Raw genomic sequence first — 18,534 nt, 5'->3', positions numbered from 1 at the left:
ATACCATGAGAGTGTTAATAATGATAGTAGCAATAATTATAATAATTTTAGCTGCTCCTGGCCTGGTGTCTCTCCATCTTGACTCCCAACTCTGGGTCTGCAACAGGAGGTCCCTGTCTGATATGACCAAGGGATGCAAAGAGCCACGTGGCTCTGGAGCCATGCCGAAGTGGTTTCAAGCCCACAGTTCTCTCCTGGCTGAGCATCTCCCCTCTCTGAACCACAGTTTCCTCTTCTCTAAGCAGCAACTCCCTCCAAGGATGGTTATAAGGACGGGAGAAAAAGTATAATAAGCTTTGGCACCGATCCCCCTGCCCCTGCAATGAAGTATGAAGGGGTGCCCATAGAGCCAGACCCTGGAGCACCCCCCCCAGACTCAGTGCCCACCCACATACAGCCATCACCTCCCCATGCCTGAAAAGCAGTTCCTTCAGGTCCAGGAATATGCATGTGAGAGGCTGCCAGGCTGGAGAGGAGAAGGCAGAAAGGCTGGTGGGGTGGTAGAGCCCAGCCTGCCATGCTCCTCAGTCCCTTCCTCCCAGCTCTGTGACCTCTGCTAACTGAGGGGTGACACCCGGACCTCTCCTCCCGCCGCTCTGCTCTGGTCCTCCCTCTGACAGCCACCCCCAAGGTTGGAGGCCTCAGAGCTCTCAGCAGCCTCCCACCAGCTCCCACTCCGCCCATCAGTCTGTTCCCCGAACCTCCCTTCCTCTGGGAACCAGGAACCGGGCTCCACGGAGGACAGAAGGCAGAGCGAAGCAGAAAGGCAGAAGCACTGAGCAAGGAGTGATGTAAGGACATGTGTCAGGAGGAAGTCAGACCTTCTACACACAAACAGTAAGCCTGTTTCTGCAGGGCACGTGGTATTGCATCCCTAGGGGCTTCCCTGAGCAAAGAGAGGACAGAACCACGGGGTGGGTGATGAACTTAAGTTGCAGCAGTGCAGTGACACAATGAAGGTTTTAACCCATGACCCCAACTTGCCAGCCTGTCTTCCACCCTTCTGACGTCTTCAGCCTCTTGTCCCCTCTCCTCCTCTACATAAGCTCCTGGGCATCTGGGAGGAGGAATTCCAGATGGAAAGACACAGGGAAGGGCAATGGAAAAGGCCAAGGGAGCCTGCTGGTGCTGACTCTGCTCAGGCATAGAAAGGGTTAAGCAAGCACCTCCCTCAATGGGAGCACTGAGGTTGGGCAGAGCTAGGTGAGCTGAGAAGAAATAGCTCTGGAGGGGTGAGGCCCCAGGGGAAGGATGCAGGCTTTTAGCAGGTGGAGGGAGGCTGTCAGGGTAATGGCTTTTCCTGGCATAACTGACTCCTCCTGGTCTTGATGCTATTCTAGAAACGAGAGCTAGAGGGGCCTCTGATCCTTCACACAGTTGCAGAAGGAAACCATTTCACTCCTGGCTTTCAGTCCCCATTCTGGGCCCCCAGCTGGCACAAGAGAAGCTGAGTTCTAGTATCCCCCAGGCCTCTGATGGGGTTCAGGTCTCCCAGTGCAGTCTCAGCACCCAGGGGACCTCTCAGGGACATGCCTCCACACAGGCAAGCTTGAGACCCTCCCTCCCTGTCCCTAAAGCCCTGGCCTGGCTCTAGCAGAGGCCCGTGAGGAGCTGCCAGCTGCTGCCCACTGTCCCGGGGCTCAGACTTCATCCAGCCATGGGAGCAGAGCAGCCACCCCAGGATGGAACCGCGGTTCGGTTCAGAGGCCCAGTGCAGTAGTCCTGGGTCCCAAACTGCAGGAAACGTAAACCCGCCTCCATCCGGCCTATCCCTCAGGGCGCAGGAGAGGGTGCATGTGTGTTTGACAAAGTCCAGCCAGCTGAGAGAGCGGGGGTGTGGGGGGTGGGGCGAAGGACTCTGCTTTGCTTCGTGAGCCTGGAACTAAGGGGAGCGTGTTGTCTGGTTCCAGGGGCCTCAGCTCTGAATGGAGGTGAGCTCTGAGAAGGCAGAGGGCGCTGATGGAGAAAGAGGCAAGCTTCTGAGGTCCTCCCCAGCCTCCACTGTCCGCCAAATGCCCTCCAGGGCACATACCTCAGGGGGAAACCTGTGTGCCACCGTCCCTGTCCCCAGGAAGCCTTCCCGGACTCCTCTATTTCCCCTCTCCCATTACAAGCGCATGTGCGCATGTGTGGGTGTGTGTGGGGGTGTGTGTGGGGGGGTGTGTGTATGCAAGCGCGCATGCGTACACACACCCACACGTACAGGCTGCCCCAGAGGTTTGTGAGACATGCTGTACCTGATCTTCATACCCAGCCTCCAGTCTGCTAGCCCTCAAGGTGCCTCCATGTCTCAGCCCACCTCCTGCCCTGGCTGTCCTCTCAGTCTTCCACATTCCTCAAAACGAACAACCCAACCGCCAAGGTCTGGCCTCCTCCTAGGCGGGGTTTTGGAAAGATGTCGGCCACCTGACTTGACCTGAGTGCCAATCCCTGGGCAGCCCTTGGGGGATCAGGGGAAAGGGGAGCACCCCAGTATGGGTCTGTTCTGGCTGCTGGGGTCCTGGCTGGGCAGGCTCCCGAATCCTGAAAGACCAGAGGGATATTCCCAGAAGCCCTGGGGAGGGAGGTGCTTGGGTAGATAGAGAAGGATGTGGTGGAGGGCAGAACTGTGGGTGTGTGGGTGGCAGAGGAGGTCTTGTGACCTTTTGACCTGTCCTCCACGGCCCTGCTGCTCTCTCACAGGGAACCTTAGAGGGAGGTGAGGAAACAAGTTCAGGTTAAGACTGCTGCAGGCCAGATGCTGGCGTGCCATGACTGGGCCTCATTCTGTTCTGAGAAGACAAAGCAACTCTCTTCTACCTGGACCCTCCATGCTGGCCTCTGAGCCAGGAAGGCCAGCTTCCCCCATCCTCCAGAAGCCCAAGAGGCAGCCAGATTCCCAGGTCACAGGGCTACCCCCCATCCCTGGAAGGCACAGACAAACCCCATGACCACTTCCTGCCTCAGAGGCCCAGCCTTACACAATGTGGACAGGATGGAAGGGCTGGCCTCTGCAGAGATGGCCATCTTATCAGGCTGGTCAGAGGCTGGATTTCTGTGTTTCTGACCCTGTTTGAGCTGGCCCAGGGAAGGAATGTTTCCTGGAGGAGGCATGGCTTGAACAGGTGGAAAGGAGGACCTTCCCAATTGGAGGATAGAGCCTGAGGCTCACAGGGGCCATGAGCTCATGAGCAGGTCTGGGGAGGGGCTGGCTGGCCTCTCTAAGGTCGATGGATTGGGAGCATGAGTTGGAGTAGTCAGAGAGGAAAATGAGGCTTGTGGTCTTCCCTGACCTCATTCCCTCTCCAGCCTTCTTCTCTCCATACCCAGATGTGTCATCCTCTGAGGCCAGACAGGTAGGAGGGAAAAGCCCTGTTCCTCATACCTCTGGTCTTGGCCAAGGGATAGCTGGGCAAGAAGATGCTTCCAGAGGCTCCATGAAGGAGGAGCTGAGATCTGGGTCAGGGAGTGTCTGGTCCAAAGCTCCTTCTCTTGCCTCTCCCACGTCACCAGATAACAGCCCATCCATGATGTGTGCCCCCCCCCCCACTTCATGCTTGCCTTCCCCCACCCCACCAGCCCTAGTGCATCTGATCATTGTGGGTTCTGAGCTCCTGGAAGGCTGCCACTTAAGGCATGAGCCGGGCTGTTATTCTCAGCGAAGTGATGGGCTCTCATCCTGGGTTTCATTTCTTAATTGGATGCTAATGAACCATCACTAATTGTTGATGGTGCTACACCACTACAGGGGGGCCCTCGATTTAGAGAATCGAAGGTGTAAACTGGAGGCCAGTCACCTCGGCATCCACACGGGCGTGGTTCCTTTTCTGCACTCTCCTGTGGGCAGCGGGGACTGCTCTGGAAATCAGAAATGGCACACTCCAAGAAACTCTGAGATGAGCTCTCTGGCAAAGAAAGAAATCTTTCTGTAAAACAAGAATGCTGATCCCCACACCCCCACCCACACTTCATCTGAAATAGCCCTGCTGTTCTCAGGGGAGCCCCTTATGGTCAACAGGCACCCCTCCCCCGGCAGCTCAGGGAGGCAGCCAGGCAGGGATAGTCTTTCCATATGGCCCATGGGAAAACCAGAGCCCACAGAGTTTTGGGGCTGATCCAAAGCCAGACTCAAGCCCCAGTCTACCAGGCACTGTCACATCCTTCACCCTCTCCTGGGGAGAATTACCTTGTTTTCCAGATACCCCTTTGGTCTCTGTTGAGGCAGAGGATGGTAGGAGGAAAAGAAGGGCCTCTGCCTGTGCCATCTGCTGCCTTTGGAACGTCTGAAGTGAAAGTTGCTCAGTCACATTTGACTCCTGGTGACCCTATGGACTGTAGTCCGCCAAGCTCCTCTGTCCATGGAAATCTCCAGGCAAGAATACTGGAGTGAATTGCCATTTCCTTTTCCAGGGAATCTTCCTGACCCAGGGATCAAACCCAGGTCTCCCTCATTGCAGGCAGATTCTTTAGCATCTGAGCCACCAGAGAAGCCCTTTGGAATCTCCAACTGTGGCCAATCCTGTGTCCTAGCTTGGTGAGGGACCCATTTCTCAGGCAGAGGAGAGAGGGCCCAGCTGTCTGTCAACACCATGTCCTAGAGGATGTAATGACAGTCTCCTTGGGAAAGTACAGCCTTGGGAGAGGCAACCCTGGAAGATCCACCATGACTTGGAATCCTTCTCAGTGGGTCTCTCTGAACACCCCCTCTGAGTATTCCCTTTCTCACAGATGCCATTTTAGAGCAGGAAGTATGTGGACAGATATTTAAGTGAACTTCCCAGCTTCAGAAAAATGACTTGAGACACAGAGTCTGCCTCCTGCCCCCTTAAGAGACAGCCTCCCTCAGGAGTTCTGGTTCCCATGTGCTGGGTCCTGGAGCCTGCTCAGCTGCCTTCTGCCTTGGGAGACTGTGGGCATAGGGCAAGTGAGGGATATCTGTTACTCACTACTCCATCTCCCCCCGCTAGACTGTGAGCTCCTGGAGGACAGGGATCTGCCTTGTCAGTGTTGTAGTTGTTCCCAGCTCCCAGTCTGGGCACAGTGGGTCCCGACAAGTGTTTGTGGCATGAAGAAAGGGGTGCTGGACCCTTGGAAAAGCACATGGAGACAGAGGCAGCCCCTCCTCTGCAGCTCTGCTATGCCAGCCCTCAGCCTGGAATGCTGGGACCCTGCTTTAACCCAGAGAAGCTCATCAGGACCACCCTGGAAGCAGTTCTAGCCTAGGAGGAGAGTTCAGACCCCAAGTTCTAACCCAGAAGAGTGTCCTCACAAGGAGGCAAGCAGAACCCAGCTGTGGGGCCTTGGGTCTTTGAGATCCTTGGTACAGCTTGGACCTTGGTCTCTCTGTCCCAACTTGGCGCCCTGGGGCTGGATTCTGGATCCTGGTTCTCCTGGCCACACTGACCATCCTGATCACCCCCTACTGTAGCCATGGTCTGGCTCCCCAGGTCCAGCTTTTCCAACACCCACAGGACATCTTGGCATGCACATGGCACTCCCCACAGGCCCTGGAACTGATTGAGAAGTCAGCAGATGAGAGATGGGGCAGGAGAGGGTCAGGACCATGAGTCCTTCCCCTCACTCAGGGCCAGCCACACCTCTGTCTCTAACTTTGTAGGAGCAGGAAAGAGGGAGGCCACAGCCCACCTCCCCAGAGACAAAACCCCTCAGCCTTCTGAGCATTCCCAGGCCAGACAGACTGGGTTAGTGCTCAGTCTCATAGGTTGTGGGTCTCATGAGTTCTGGCCTCACTGCCTACTGGGGCTTCCCAGGTGGCACTGGTGGTAAAGAACGCATCTGCCAATGCAGGAGACACAAGAAATGCAGTTTTGATCCTTGGGTCGGGAAGATCCCTTGGAGGAGGATGTGGCAATCCACTCCAGTATTCTTGCTTGGAGAATTCCATGGACAGAGGAGCCTGGCGGGCTACAGTCCATAGGGTCACAAATAGTCAGGCACAACTGAAGTGACTTAGCACACGTGCACGCACGCACGACTGGCTACTGATTGTGCGGGCTCATCCTTGAACCATCTCTGAGCTCAGCTCCTCTCAACAATGTAACTCACAACGTCTCTGTAACTCACAGGTTTCTGGATGGACAGTGAACCCCAGAGGAAGAGGGGATGAGAAGGCCAATTTGGGGAAGACTGAGTCTGCTGTAGAATATACACTAACTGGTGGGTCCAGGGGCTGGAAAGGTCTGAACTGGACCCATACATTCTAGAGCCTCCAGAATTGGGGTGGAGGTGGGTAGTCTGCGGTGGGGGAGATATCTCAGGAGTGTAGAGATGCAGGGGAGGGTCTAGGACTGAGCAGGGAGCATGGGCATTCACAGGGTACAGGGAGAAAGGACCCCACAGAGGAGTGGGCAGAGAGAGAAAGGGGAATCAGGACACTGGGTGTCCTGGGAGCAAAGAAAGAAGGGGTTTCAGGAAGTGGGGATTGGGGCTTCCCTGGTGGTCCAGTGGCTAAGACTCCACACTCCCAATGCAGGGATCCCAGGTTCAATCCCTAGTCAGGGAGCTAGATCCCACATGCTGTAACCAAGACCCCGCACAGCCAGATAAATAAATATTTTTTTAACAAGAAGGGGGGATGCCTCTCAGACTTGTTCAAAGGATGAGCAGTCATGGGGAAGTCTGTGGCCCCTGGGAGAGCAGGGTGGTCAGTGATGCTGAATGCAGAGGTTGAGTCTAAGTGGGCTGAGGGTTCAGGAAGGGAAGACAAGGAGGGGAGACTCAGATCCAACTGAGCAGAGGTGTTCGTTCTGCCTGTAAAAACTGGCCGATTTTACATAATAATCTGAATTCCCAGCTTCTCTTGAAAAGTTGAGAGCTCTAACCACTCCAGAATTGGGGTGGAGGTGGGTAGCCTGGGGTGAGGGAGATGTCGTACACCTGGCTGCCTTCTGCATCTATTAACTGGCATGGGCCTTGAGGGGGCTGTGACCGTGCCATCCCTGGTGCCATTCCTTCTGGTAGAATCTCACTGTGTGTGCAGGAATGGGAGAGGACAGATACGGGCAAGCACAAGGGCAGAAGGATCTGAATTGGAACCCAGTCCTGGCTCCCTGCCCAGTGGCCTCCCATCCTCTTCAATAGATGCTAGACTACAGGGTGTGTGACCCTGAAACCCGTGGGGCCAGGCAAGGGCAGAGCGAAGCCCGACCAAGCCTGGATGGGGCACCAAACCTCCGGGCTTCTCATGGTGTCCTGGGAGGAAGGAGGAGCCCTGTCAGCAGTTTTGGTCATGCTCAGAAATAAGCAGACCAGACAGCCTGTGTCTAATGCAATGAGGACACCAGGAAGGCCCCCCTGGCCTGCCTCATCGCCTGAAATCGCTCCACTAATACTTGCTTCTGTTGGTAAGCTCTGTCCTTTTGGGCTGCCCCTCCAGGATTCCAGCACCCTTGGGAGAGAGCTCAGGCTGTGGGGGTTTGAATAAAAGTTTCAAGTGTGAGAAGACCTCAGGAGGCCTTGGCAGCAGTGATGGGGGAACATTGGGAAAGAACCCTGTGGCTTCAGTCTGGCTGGTGGGGTCTCCGGCCAACCTCCTTTTAAACACTGACGCCAGCTGTGTTTATAGCTCTGGGCTACAGGGATGTTCTCAATGAACAAAAATTCTGAGGCTCTGAGCCTCAAGGGACTGACATCACTTGGAGCAGGTGCAGATAGGTCAGGCTCTGGCATAGGCAGGAGGCCCTGCAGGGAAGATAAAATTCAGAATTCCAGGGCCTTATCCTCCATCACACGCCTTCTCCCATGGGCATCCTGCTGGGAAGGAAGGAGGCTTGGTCTCTGCCAGAGCAAATGGCCGGTGGCCAGATGGGGACAGTGCTCTTCATCCACTCCACTCCCACTGGCCAGTCATGCGATCTAAGTCAAGTCCCTTCACTGCCCAAAGTCTTGGCCTCCTTGCCTATTAAATTGGGCCAATGTGACCAGCCTCCCTGGGTTGCTATATTAGAGCCAGAGTGCGTGGAGAAACAAGTGCTGAGTGAGCTCAGTGTGGGACTTTATCAGCAAATGCAGACTGCTTTTTTACTTCACACGACCACTGTCACTGTATTATTTTTGTTATTATAGTGTTATTTTTGTAAGTCCAATGCTCTGGCTGCTGAGACAAGCTCCCAGGGCACCTATGGGTCATATTGGGCCTCCACCCACTTCACCCAAATTTCTGCCCTCTGGGGCCCTTGGCCAAAGCCCACAACTGGACACGGGCAGGTGTGAGCAGTCAAGTCCCAGGAGGGTCTTCAGACTAGTCACTGGATCTTCTCTGCAATTCTGGGACCCTGATGCCAACATCACCTTCCAAGGGCAGCAGCTACATGAAGATCAAGGCAGAGAGTGAAGTGGAAAAAGGTTTTGGATTTTGGAATCCTGGCTTGGATGCCCACTAGTTCTGTGACATTGGGAAGTCATGAAAATGCTCTGAGCCTTAGTAACCTAAGGACAATATTACCTACTTAACAACACCAAGTGATGATTAAATATCACACACACATACACACAAACACACACACAATCCTAGCCCATTTGACAGGTATATGGTGGTGGTGGTTTAGTTGCTAAGTCTTGTCTGACTCTTGTGATCCCATGGACTGTAGCCTGCCAGGTGCCTCTGTCAAGGGGATTCTCCAGGTGAGAATACAGGAGTGGGTTGCCATTTCCTTCTCCAGAGGATCTTCTCAACCCAGGAATCGAACCCAGGTCTCCTGCATTGCAGGCAGATTCTTTACCAACTGATCTATGAGGGAAGCCCCAGGTGTATGGTAGACACTTGAAAAATATAACCATCTTCAACTTGCCTTTTTTGCTAGGATCTTAGACAAAAGTGCCCTACTTTTAATAGCTTCTTCAATTAGTCACCAGGGTCAGGCTCAATCTGGGGCCAGGGTCATAGCTCTCAGGCTTGTCCAAAAAACCCCAAAGATCCTATGAGTATGACTAACTGGGCTGATCTGTGCCCTGTCTCTCTTACACTGGCCTGGACCAAGCCGGTTCCATGTGCACAGAGGAAGCAGCCCTCCCCCTCCCAGTACCGGCTTTGTCCCTGCTCTTTAGCTCTGGGAAGCAGGCAGTCACAGAAGCAGCTGCCAACGGGCAGCCCAGCCATCCAGCCCTTGGCCAAGGGTCAGAATCCTGCAGGCCATCTCCTGGCTGGTCCCCTCCCCACACTCTGCATGCTGGGATACTCCCCACCTGCCAGGGCGACTGCCTTCCTGGTCCCTGCTGTGCTCTGTCAGACAGGTCTTTCTGTGCCAAGCTGAGAGGCAGGTGCTGGTCCCTGCTCAGACCCCAGAGCCTTGAACCAGGCTCAGGAGAGCCCCTGGGCCTGGTCACTGGCCCAGCAGACCTCAGGGTGCAATCCGTTGGGTGGTACAACTGGAGCTCTTGTTGCCTCTAAGGAACTGAGACTGTTTGCCAGGCCAGAGCACAAACCAGCCCAGCAAGCCTGGAACTAGCATGGGTGCCAAGTCTTATATCCTGGCCATGGGAAAACCAGGACTCAGAGAGGGGCAGGGACCAGCCTGGGATCACACAGGGATTCAGAGGCCATGGGCTAGACCATGGGTTTTCCTGATTCCATTTTGCCTTCTCTCCACTGCTCTGTGGCTTCTTCTGCTAGGTCTCAGGTGCCCACCGTGACCCCTACTAAGGATATCCCCTCACCCTGTGTAAGGCTTTGTATCTGCCAGCATCTCCCAGATGGTGGTCTGGCTCCCCCATTTCTTCAGCCCTTTGGGGCAGGATCCCAGGTGAGTTATTCAGCTTCAAGAGGTAAAGTAACTTTCCCAACATCATGGAGCATGCTCAAAATACAGCCAGATTCATTCATTCATTTGTTTATTCATTCATTCAACAATTATTAATTGAGAGCTTCCTAAGCTCCAGAGGCTATGTTGAAAGTAGGGATAAGATGGTGAGGGAAACAGACCTGGGGGTTGCTCATGGAACTAGTGGGGCACAATGGGAGGAGGCACTGATGAAGAATAAGTCAATAATCACATCAAAGCACATAAAACACGTGAAACTGCAGTGGCAACACTGGAGAAGTACATAGTCCCATGGAAGCATGTATTAGAGGAGGATCTGGCCTGGGCTGGGAAGTGGGGAGGGCTTCCTTGAGGAGGCGATGACTTAGTTGAGGTCCAAAGATGGGGGATAGAATGTTCTGGGGAAGGGAGAGTGCAAAGGCCTGATGTGAGAGGGAAGAGGGACTGCTCAGAGAATTGAGAGCTGTTTGTCCATCAGGTATGGCTGGAGCAGACAGAAGGAGGTGGGGGTATCATGCTGCTAGGGAGCTGGAGGGACTGACAAAGACCTAACCATGTTGGGCCTAGAACTCTCTTTACTCTGGGAGCAATGTGAAAGCATCAGAGAGTTCCACTGGTACTATGGCACCACCGTATCAAATGATAACCTGCCTTTGAAGGGGGTTTGAAAAAGGGTCATATTAGATGTACTAATAGGTGAACAGTGCAGTAACCTGAGGTGGTGGAGCTGGTGGAGAGGAGCGGCCAAAATCAAGATCACAGGAGAATTGACACGACTTGGCAGTGGATTGAATGGGGGAAAAAGAATGTGATTACTGATGCCAAGATGGGGAGGAGTTCACATGAAGAGAGAGTATAGAGAAATAAGAGAGAGACCTTGGGTTGATACCTGGAACAGGCCAACATTTAATTCCAGGTAGACGAGATAAAGAGTTATACTTCAAAGAAAATAAGAGTAGGGCATCCTGGAAGCCAAGACAAGGAAGGATTTCCAACAGAATGAGTGGTCATGAGGAGCTAATGCCACTGAGAGATCACAGACGATGAGACCCGTTGCATGGAGAGCTAGGCATGGTGATTACTGGTGATTTTAAACAAAGCTATGGTTGGATAGCATCACTGATTCAATGGACATGAACTTGGGCAAACTCCAGGAGGAGGTGAGGGACAGGAAGGCCCGGTGTGCTACAATCCATGGGGTTGCGAAGAGTCAGACACAACTTGGTGACTGAACAACATTTCAGTGAAGAAGAGGGGTCAGATTGGAAGCAGGTCAATGGCTCAGCTGGAAAGAGGCAGAACCAACCACAAGATGAGCCACGTGGACCTGTTGGTCTGGCATAGTCACCACTGGGGGACATACTCTATTACTAGATCGGCTCAAGGCTAGAGCCTTCATGATGGAGGGAAGTGGCTACACCCCAGACTAGCCAGGACCCATCTTTGGACTTGAACCCCACCTATTCTGCTCCTCACTAATGAGTTGAGTGAGTGAATGGCTTTGGGGTGCTCTCACCCCTCATCCCTCCCCCACCTCTCCAGCCCCAAAATGGGCCTGCCTGCTGGGATTGCAACCACTCAGAAAGGAGGAGGGAACCAGACAGAGGTAGGAACCCCAAGGACCATATTCCCTACCTGAGGTGGGACCAATGGGATGGCAGAAAGTAGGAAACTGAGGAGAGGGCACCAAAACACAGGCAACAAAAAGCTGAGGGAAAAAAAATATTTTGAAAGAACATAGAATTTTATATATATTCAATATTATATAATATGATTTAATATATATTAAACATACAATATATATTTCAAGCATTGAAATATTCATTGTGAGAAAAATGAAAGCTTTGGTGGACGTCCTTATGCTTTGTAGCTGTGTATTAGAAATCAGGCGTGGAGGGGTAATGGCAGATACAGTGTTCTTTCCAGGGTGTAGGGCTTCTGAGGGTCTCAGTCCTCTCCCTGGGGTTCCTGCTTGGTGCTGGGGGCTCGCACTGAAAGCCCCTTTCAGGTTTTGACAGCTGGGCCTTCTTTCTCAGAAGGCCCCCCTTCTGCTTGTATTTGCATCTCATTAGCACCTCCGAGGCTGGTGGCAGCTCCGCCAGCCTGGAGCCCTGGAACGCAGGCTGCAGGCTCGCCCAGGCCCTGCTCCCTGCCCCCTCTCTGGGTGGAGATGGGTGCAGCCATGCGCTCCCCGCTACTCCCTCACACCCCTCCACACCCTTCACCCGGGCTCCGCCCCTTGGCTCCCACTGCGCGTTCCCATGGCAACCGGGTGCCGGCACAGGTCGAGGAGCCCTGGGCCGCCCAGCTCCCTGCCCCGCCGCCCAAGCTGGATTGGTGATAGGCAGGGCCTCAATCTCCCGAGATGATCAGCGATAATTGGTTTATGGAAATAGCGGAGGGGAAAAGGGAGCTCCCCGCCAAGCCTGCTCTCAGCCACCTGTCCTTCCTCACCAAGGAAATGGAGGGGGAGGGAGAGGAGGGCCGAGGAGCTGGGCAGTGGAAACGGGACTTTTGAGACAAGCAAGTGCTTCACCTGTTGGGCTCCAGCTCATTCTCTGTCCCACTCGCAGTGCGGGTGCCTGTGGCCGGCTTATTGTCATAGTAACCTAGAATGTTTACCTCAGTATTCCTTGACCCCTAAATCTGTTCAGGCCTCTACTGGGCATATTGTTAGGGAAATGGAGAGGGGGAGAGGGGATCTGTCCTTGGAAACCCCAGTGTGGGGGACAGAGGAGCAGCACCTAATTTTATTTATATAAAGTATGTCAGACCAGTGTTGCCACTGCTGTGGGTCCCAAAGCAGGGACAGCTCAGCTGGGGTGGGTGCCCCGAGCGGCAGGCGCACAAACCAGGCTCTGAAGGTGGATTTCAGCTGGGGTAGGCACTCCCCCAAAGGAAATGTGGGCAAAGCCTGTAGGCAGGTACTGATAGAGGAGGGGAGGGGTAGGTAGCCTGGTGGGGAGGCCTAGGGCTCCCATTGTCTACAGAGGGGCTAAGGGATAGCAAGCTCATGGAGGGGTTGCTGCACATGCTTTATAATCAAGACAGAGCAGATGCTTCCCGCCCCACCCTCCATCCACATAGAAGTTTGGTTGGATGGAGACTCTTACCCCTTGATGCCCTTCCAGCAGAAGTGAGGCCCAGGAAGCAGGCAGTGGACATGGCATGGCAGGTCTCGCTCAGATACCAGGCTGCGAGAAGTGTGCTTCCTGACTCCAGCTGGTTGGAGGGGAGCATGGATTAAGGGATCAGAAGGAACTAGGGAAGCCCCATAATAGAAATGACCAAAGAAGGTGGTGCCGGTGGTAAAGAATCTGCCTGCCAATTCAGAAATCACAAGAGACACAGGTTCAATCCCTGAATCAGGAAGATCCTCTGGAGAAGGAAATGGCAACCCACTCCAGTATTCTTGCCTGGAGAATCCCATGGACAGAGGAACCTGGCGGGCTATAGTCCATGGGTTCGAGAGGTTGCAAAGAGGCAGACATGACTGAGCACCACACATGTATGCAAAGAAGTGATGGGGACCAAGGAGGAGGATGGTCATGGGCCCCTACCCCAGGATTGCGCATGGTAAGACGGAGCACTTAGAGGCTGGGAGAGGTAGGCCTTAGGCTTTCTCCTTTCTTTGACCATCACCTCCCACTGAGTCCAGCCCAGGTCTCTGCATCTGGGAACCCTGCCTTGCTGAGGTCGAAACCCTGGCGGGGTTTGTGGCCAAACCCTGGTGGTTGTGAGATCAAGGAGTGGCTCTCCCCTCCTCCCCAGCCCTGGTGAGCAGCTTCCCACATAGCAGGGAAGATGTGAGACCTCACCTCTGCAGAGCCCACAGCCCCTGGGTAATTCACACTTGGCCTTCTTTCCCCTCTGGGTGTCAAAGTCCCAGCCCTGAACCTTTGGGTGCTCATATCCCAAATATCCACACGCTGGTTTCTGCTCTAGCCTGCACACCATCCCTGCCTCTGCTCTCAACCAGCTATTTATACTACCACATAGGGCCATGGTACAGAGCCATCCTTGCAGGCAGGAAGGTTGGTGGCCCCATGGAGAGTGACTGAGATGGCCTCCTTACGAGGGGGAGCCAGGTGGCTGATGACAGAGTCCACCTTCTGGGAGGTATTCATGGGGTCTTCTGGGCCCACAGTGACCTGTGGAGAAAGCTGGGGCTGAGTGGCCTCTTCCAGGGTGGTCACCTCCCTTTACTGCCTCTTGTCTGAGCAGCCGCTTCCCTCTGTCATCCCCATACCCAGTCTGCAACTACAGGGGCAGTCAACTTTGACCCCTTTTTCTCTATACCTCTGTCCCATTCTCCACATCTCTACCTCCCTCTTCCCATCCCCAGTCCTGATCCATCACTTCCTATAGAATGAGACAAGCCACTTCACCTTTCAAGTCCAGCCAGTCCCACCTCTAAGCCTTTGCTTTTACTGGTACCCTTGTCTGTAATTTCAAAATCCTGCCTGCTTTTGAGGTTCTGGTGATTGGCCCTCTTTGCTCTCTCCTGTAACCTCACCCTAGTCCATCCTGTCACCCCAGGTCCCACCTGTGCATAGCGCTTTATATTTTTTTAGACTATTTATTTGGCTATGCCGGGTCTCAGTTGCAGCATGCGAGATCTAGTTCCCTGACCAGGATCGAACCTGTGCCCCCTGCATTGGGAGCTCAGAGTCTCAACCACTGGACCACCAGGGAGGTCCAGCACTTTCTAGGTTACAAAGGCTTATCCACATCCATGAAGTCACCTGAAGCACTAAATGGAGATGAACGAATGTGCCTTTCCCAGATGCCTCATCCATCTTCTACCCAGAAAACCCCATGGACCCGGGAGGAGGAGAGGTGCCTGCCCGCACATGGAGTCTCTAGGCTGGTTGCCCCAAGCAGGGGCTCACACGTGCAGGGGCTCAACAGCTCAGCATTTTGTGGATTCACAAGCAGAAAGCAGAACCCTGAGCCGAGGACAAAGAGGGCAAAGTGGGAAGGGGAGGGAGCTTCCGGAGGCCCAGGGCAGGCTCAGCTTGACTCTGGAGGCAGTGGGGAATCCACGGAGGGTGGCAGTGTCAGGGTACAGACATGAGGTTGCTGTGGTTCGGATGTTCATCCTTCGGGCTGCTGTAGTTGGCGTATCCAGTCCTTGTCAGTTCCTTGGTGCTGACAGCCTGGCCCTCTTTCCCAGGGCCTGGGGTTGACACAGTTGACCCAAATTAAACCTCATCTGGCGAGAGATGCCCCCACATTATGTCCCTCCCGCTAATTCATAAGCACCAGCTGATGTGAGAGGCCCTCCTGGTCCTGGGGGAGAGGCAGTGGACCTCCTCAGGTTGGAGATGGGGCCCTGGGGTGATACGGAGGGAACTGGGGGCTGACGGTCTTATATGGGAAACTTCAACTCTCAGATCTGCATTCCAGGGCAGGCCATGGCAGGGGAGGAGGAGTCCTCAGGGGGAAATGTCCACAGAGACCATCAGGAATGATGTGAGACACTGACTCACAGAAAAGCAAGGACCTGTCCTAGTCAGGCTTTGTGCTGATGGCAGCCTAGGCAGGCTGGGTCCCCTGGCTCCCTCTGTCCTGAGGAGCGCTGAGTGCTGGAAGGTCTGGGTTTAAACCAACTCTGTCTCTCATCACGGCGGGAAACAAAGCCACATGTGCTCTGAGAATCGGTTTCCCCAATGCGACAGTGAGTGCTTAGACCAGCCTGTCTGACACTGACCTGCTTCCTCTGTGAGGGTCCAGGTTCCCCAGACACTGGTCCCCCTTTGAGCTTGGGGTCTTGGGCACATTTGCTCCTGGTTGTGGGAAGTCTCCAGGCAGAGAGAAAGGGAAGGGCTTTTATGGCTGTGATTTCACGCAGCTCCTAGTGCCACTCCAATCCATCAGCATGTCCTGCCAGCTCTACGTTCAAACCACGTCTAGAATTGGATCCCTTCACACCATCTCCACTTGGGTCCGAGACATGGGGTTCCTGCACTCACCTCCTCATCGCTTTCTTGTTCCTTCTGGCCCTCCCTCCACCCTGCCGCCTCTCACGAACAGCCAGAGTGATCCTCTGCCAATTTCAACCAGACACCACTTCTCTGCTCAAACTCCTGCAGTAGCTCCTTGTTTCCCATGCAGCCTCACCGTGGCCTTGAAGGACTGCACACTCTGGTCCAGGAAAATGACCTTGTCTCATCTCCGAGCCCCTTGCCTACTCGCTCCAGCCATTCTGGCCTTCTAGCGATCTCTCACACCCACCAAGCTGGCTTTTGCCTCCCAGGCTTGGCCCTGGCTGTCCCTTTTGTCTGGACTGCTCTTCCCTACAAATCCATTTCTGTGGCTTGTTCCCTCACTTCCTGTGCATCTGACTCTCTATCAGAGAGGCCTTCCTGGAACAGGCTGTGATCCTTGCCTAACAAGATGACTAACTGGGAGGTGAGGGCATCCCTACAGAGACTCTCCTTGCTTTCCTCTGAGGAGCCCCTCCCCTCAACCCAGGACCCAGCAGGAGCCATCACCTTTGGCAGAGGTAACCCCTTCCTCCCCTATTCCTCTGCCAGACCAGAGCGGGAGGAGGAGGATGGAGGTTGTACCCAGAAGGAACTCCTGCCAGGTGGAGGGGGAAAGAAGGAGAAACAGTTGCAGAGCCACTCCCACCCTCATAGATCAGTGTTCCACCCTGGTTGCATGCTCCATAACCCACTCACTCCCCAGCAGGTTTGACCTGGTGTGGTGATCCAGGAGCAAGACAAGCAGCCCAGGGATTGAGAGACCTAGGTTTCAACCCATCCATGTCCCCAGCTCTTTGGGAAACCCCGCTGAGCCTTAATTTTCCCACCTGGTCAATGGGGATGTTCGGAACCGTTGGTAATTCAGTTCTCCCAGTGATTTGGCCTAAGGTCTTGCGGTAAGGTCAGGAGAGGTGACTAACTTCCCTCTCACTCCCATATTCCCAGGAACTGCCTAGGATGGTAGCTTCAGCGCCCTTGTCGCTGTCATGAGCTCCCGAGGTCCCCGGAAGTGAGCGCCCAGCAGCATGGCAGTAGCCCAGAGGCTCTCACTGACTTTCCGGCACCCCCAAGTCTGGCCAGGCATTTTGCAGACCAGGCCGGGTGTGATGCCTCTCTATGTTCTCTGCATCCTCAGTGTCTCTCCTCTGGACAGCCATCCGGGAAATAAAGCTTGCAGGGGGATTGGCAAGAACTGCTTATGCTTCACTTTTGGGCATGTGCCCACTGGGGGAGCTGGCCCAAGGCCAGGGAGGCCTGGAGTCAAGCAGGACCTGGAGGGGGCACAGTGGGCCAACCTTTCTACCTTTCTCTCTTCCGTCAGATGTGTGCCTGTATCAGGATCAAGGCCTTCCCCACCTCCAGCCCTTCCCAGGCCTACACTGGAGACTTTATCAGGGAATAGGAAATGTCCACATGCTGGGTTCCATGTGGGGAAGTGAACTGATGATGAAAATAAGTCTCAGGTCCTACAAACCCATCTGTGGGGATGAGCTGAGCCCTGGGGAGGGAATTCATGTCCCCTGAAGACACTTCCTATAGGCCAGGGGGCAGAGCTGGATACACACTCACCATTGGCTTGCTCCCTGTTAACTCACCCAACACTGCCAGGGTGCAGAAATCAGTAGGCAGGATTTCTAGGCAGAGGTTTGGCTGGTTTGCATGCATGCTAAATCACTTCAGAGTGTGTGACTCTTTGCGACCCTATGAACTATAGCATGCCAAGCTCCTCTGTCCATGGGATTCTCTAGGCAAAAATACTGGAGTGAGTTGCCATGCCCTCCTCCAGGGGATCTTCCTGACCCAGGGATCGAACCTCCATCTCTTATGCCTCCTGCATTGGCAGGTGGGTTCTTTACCACTAGCATCCAAGGCCGCTCAGCCTATACTGGCAGGGCTGGGTTATGAAAACCCAAACCTGCCTGATGCCAAAGCACAGCTCTCTCTGCTCCACCACTGGGCTCCGGCGTGTAGACAGGCTCAGAAGTTGCTAATTCCAGTGTCTCACCCTCCAGCCAGGATTAGCCAGCAGATGTCCTGAAGGACCTGTGACTGCCCATCACTCAGGGCATTTGGGGATGTGTGTGGTGGAGGGAGGGGACAAGGTGGGGGTAGGAAGATTGCACTAGCGGTGAAGCAGTTAATGGTCTATGTGGCAGGGACTGAAATTGGTTCTGGTCGGGAGAGAGGTGGAAAGAGACAGATTTCCAACCTCCCTGGCTACTCCTCTGCCCCAGCAATCTGGGAGGCCGTAGGAAGCAAGGAAGGCAAGTTCCACCCTCCAGAATATCCCTGAATCTGAAAGCCATACCACTGGAGAGGCTCTGACTGGGGCAAGAGGAGGGGGTGCTGGGCTGGGAGGGATGGGAGGAATGCCCCCGATCAGTCATTTGGGCTGATTCACTCCGGGGACCCCTGTTTCTCCAGCTGCATAACGGGCTTGAAGTTAAAAATGTCCCTTGTGTTCCTTCTCGTTTCAGCATCTAAACTTGCCTGGGAGTTGTGACGGTCATGGTGAGGCCCTTTTAATAGGTGAGGAAGCAGGCTCAGAGACACAAAAGGCCTTTCACCAAAGCGCACAGCTTAGCTCATAGGCACAGAGCTGGAAATGGAACCAGGATCCATCCACCTCCACATCCTCTGTCTCTACTCTGCTCTCACCAGTCGTTCCTTGGAGGTGACGTGCTTTCTCTGAACCACAATATATATATTCATGCAGGCTCATAACCCGAGTAGCCAGTACCGGCAAACAGTACTAACAGAAGGAGTTGTGGCATTTGGAGCAGGAG

General features: G+C 54.2%; 1 protein-coding gene across 1 annotated transcript in view; it reads right to left on the bottom strand.

Annotated features, from left to right (window-relative positions):
- CCDC33 (coiled-coil domain containing 33) overlaps positions 1–18,534 on the bottom strand; it is a 107,415-nt gene that overhangs the window by 78,538 nt on the left and 10,343 nt on the right. Inside the window, 4 exon segments of the mRNA XM_081547261.1 lie at positions 3,777–3,901; positions 11,394–11,466; positions 12,872–12,980; positions 13,751–13,909. Of these exon segments, the coding sequence (XP_081403387.1) occupies positions 3,777–3,901; positions 11,394–11,466; positions 12,872–12,980; positions 13,751–13,909 (466 nt within the window).

This window comes from Giraffa tippelskirchi, chromosome 12, assembly GCF_054371585.1.
Source record: "Giraffa tippelskirchi isolate mGirTip1 chromosome 12, T2T-mGirTip1v1.2.pri, whole genome shotgun sequence".
In the NCBI taxonomy this organism is placed as follows: Eukaryota; Metazoa; Chordata; class Mammalia; order Artiodactyla; family Giraffidae; genus Giraffa; species Giraffa tippelskirchi.
This window is presented reverse-complemented; position numbering and strand designations above follow the sequence as displayed.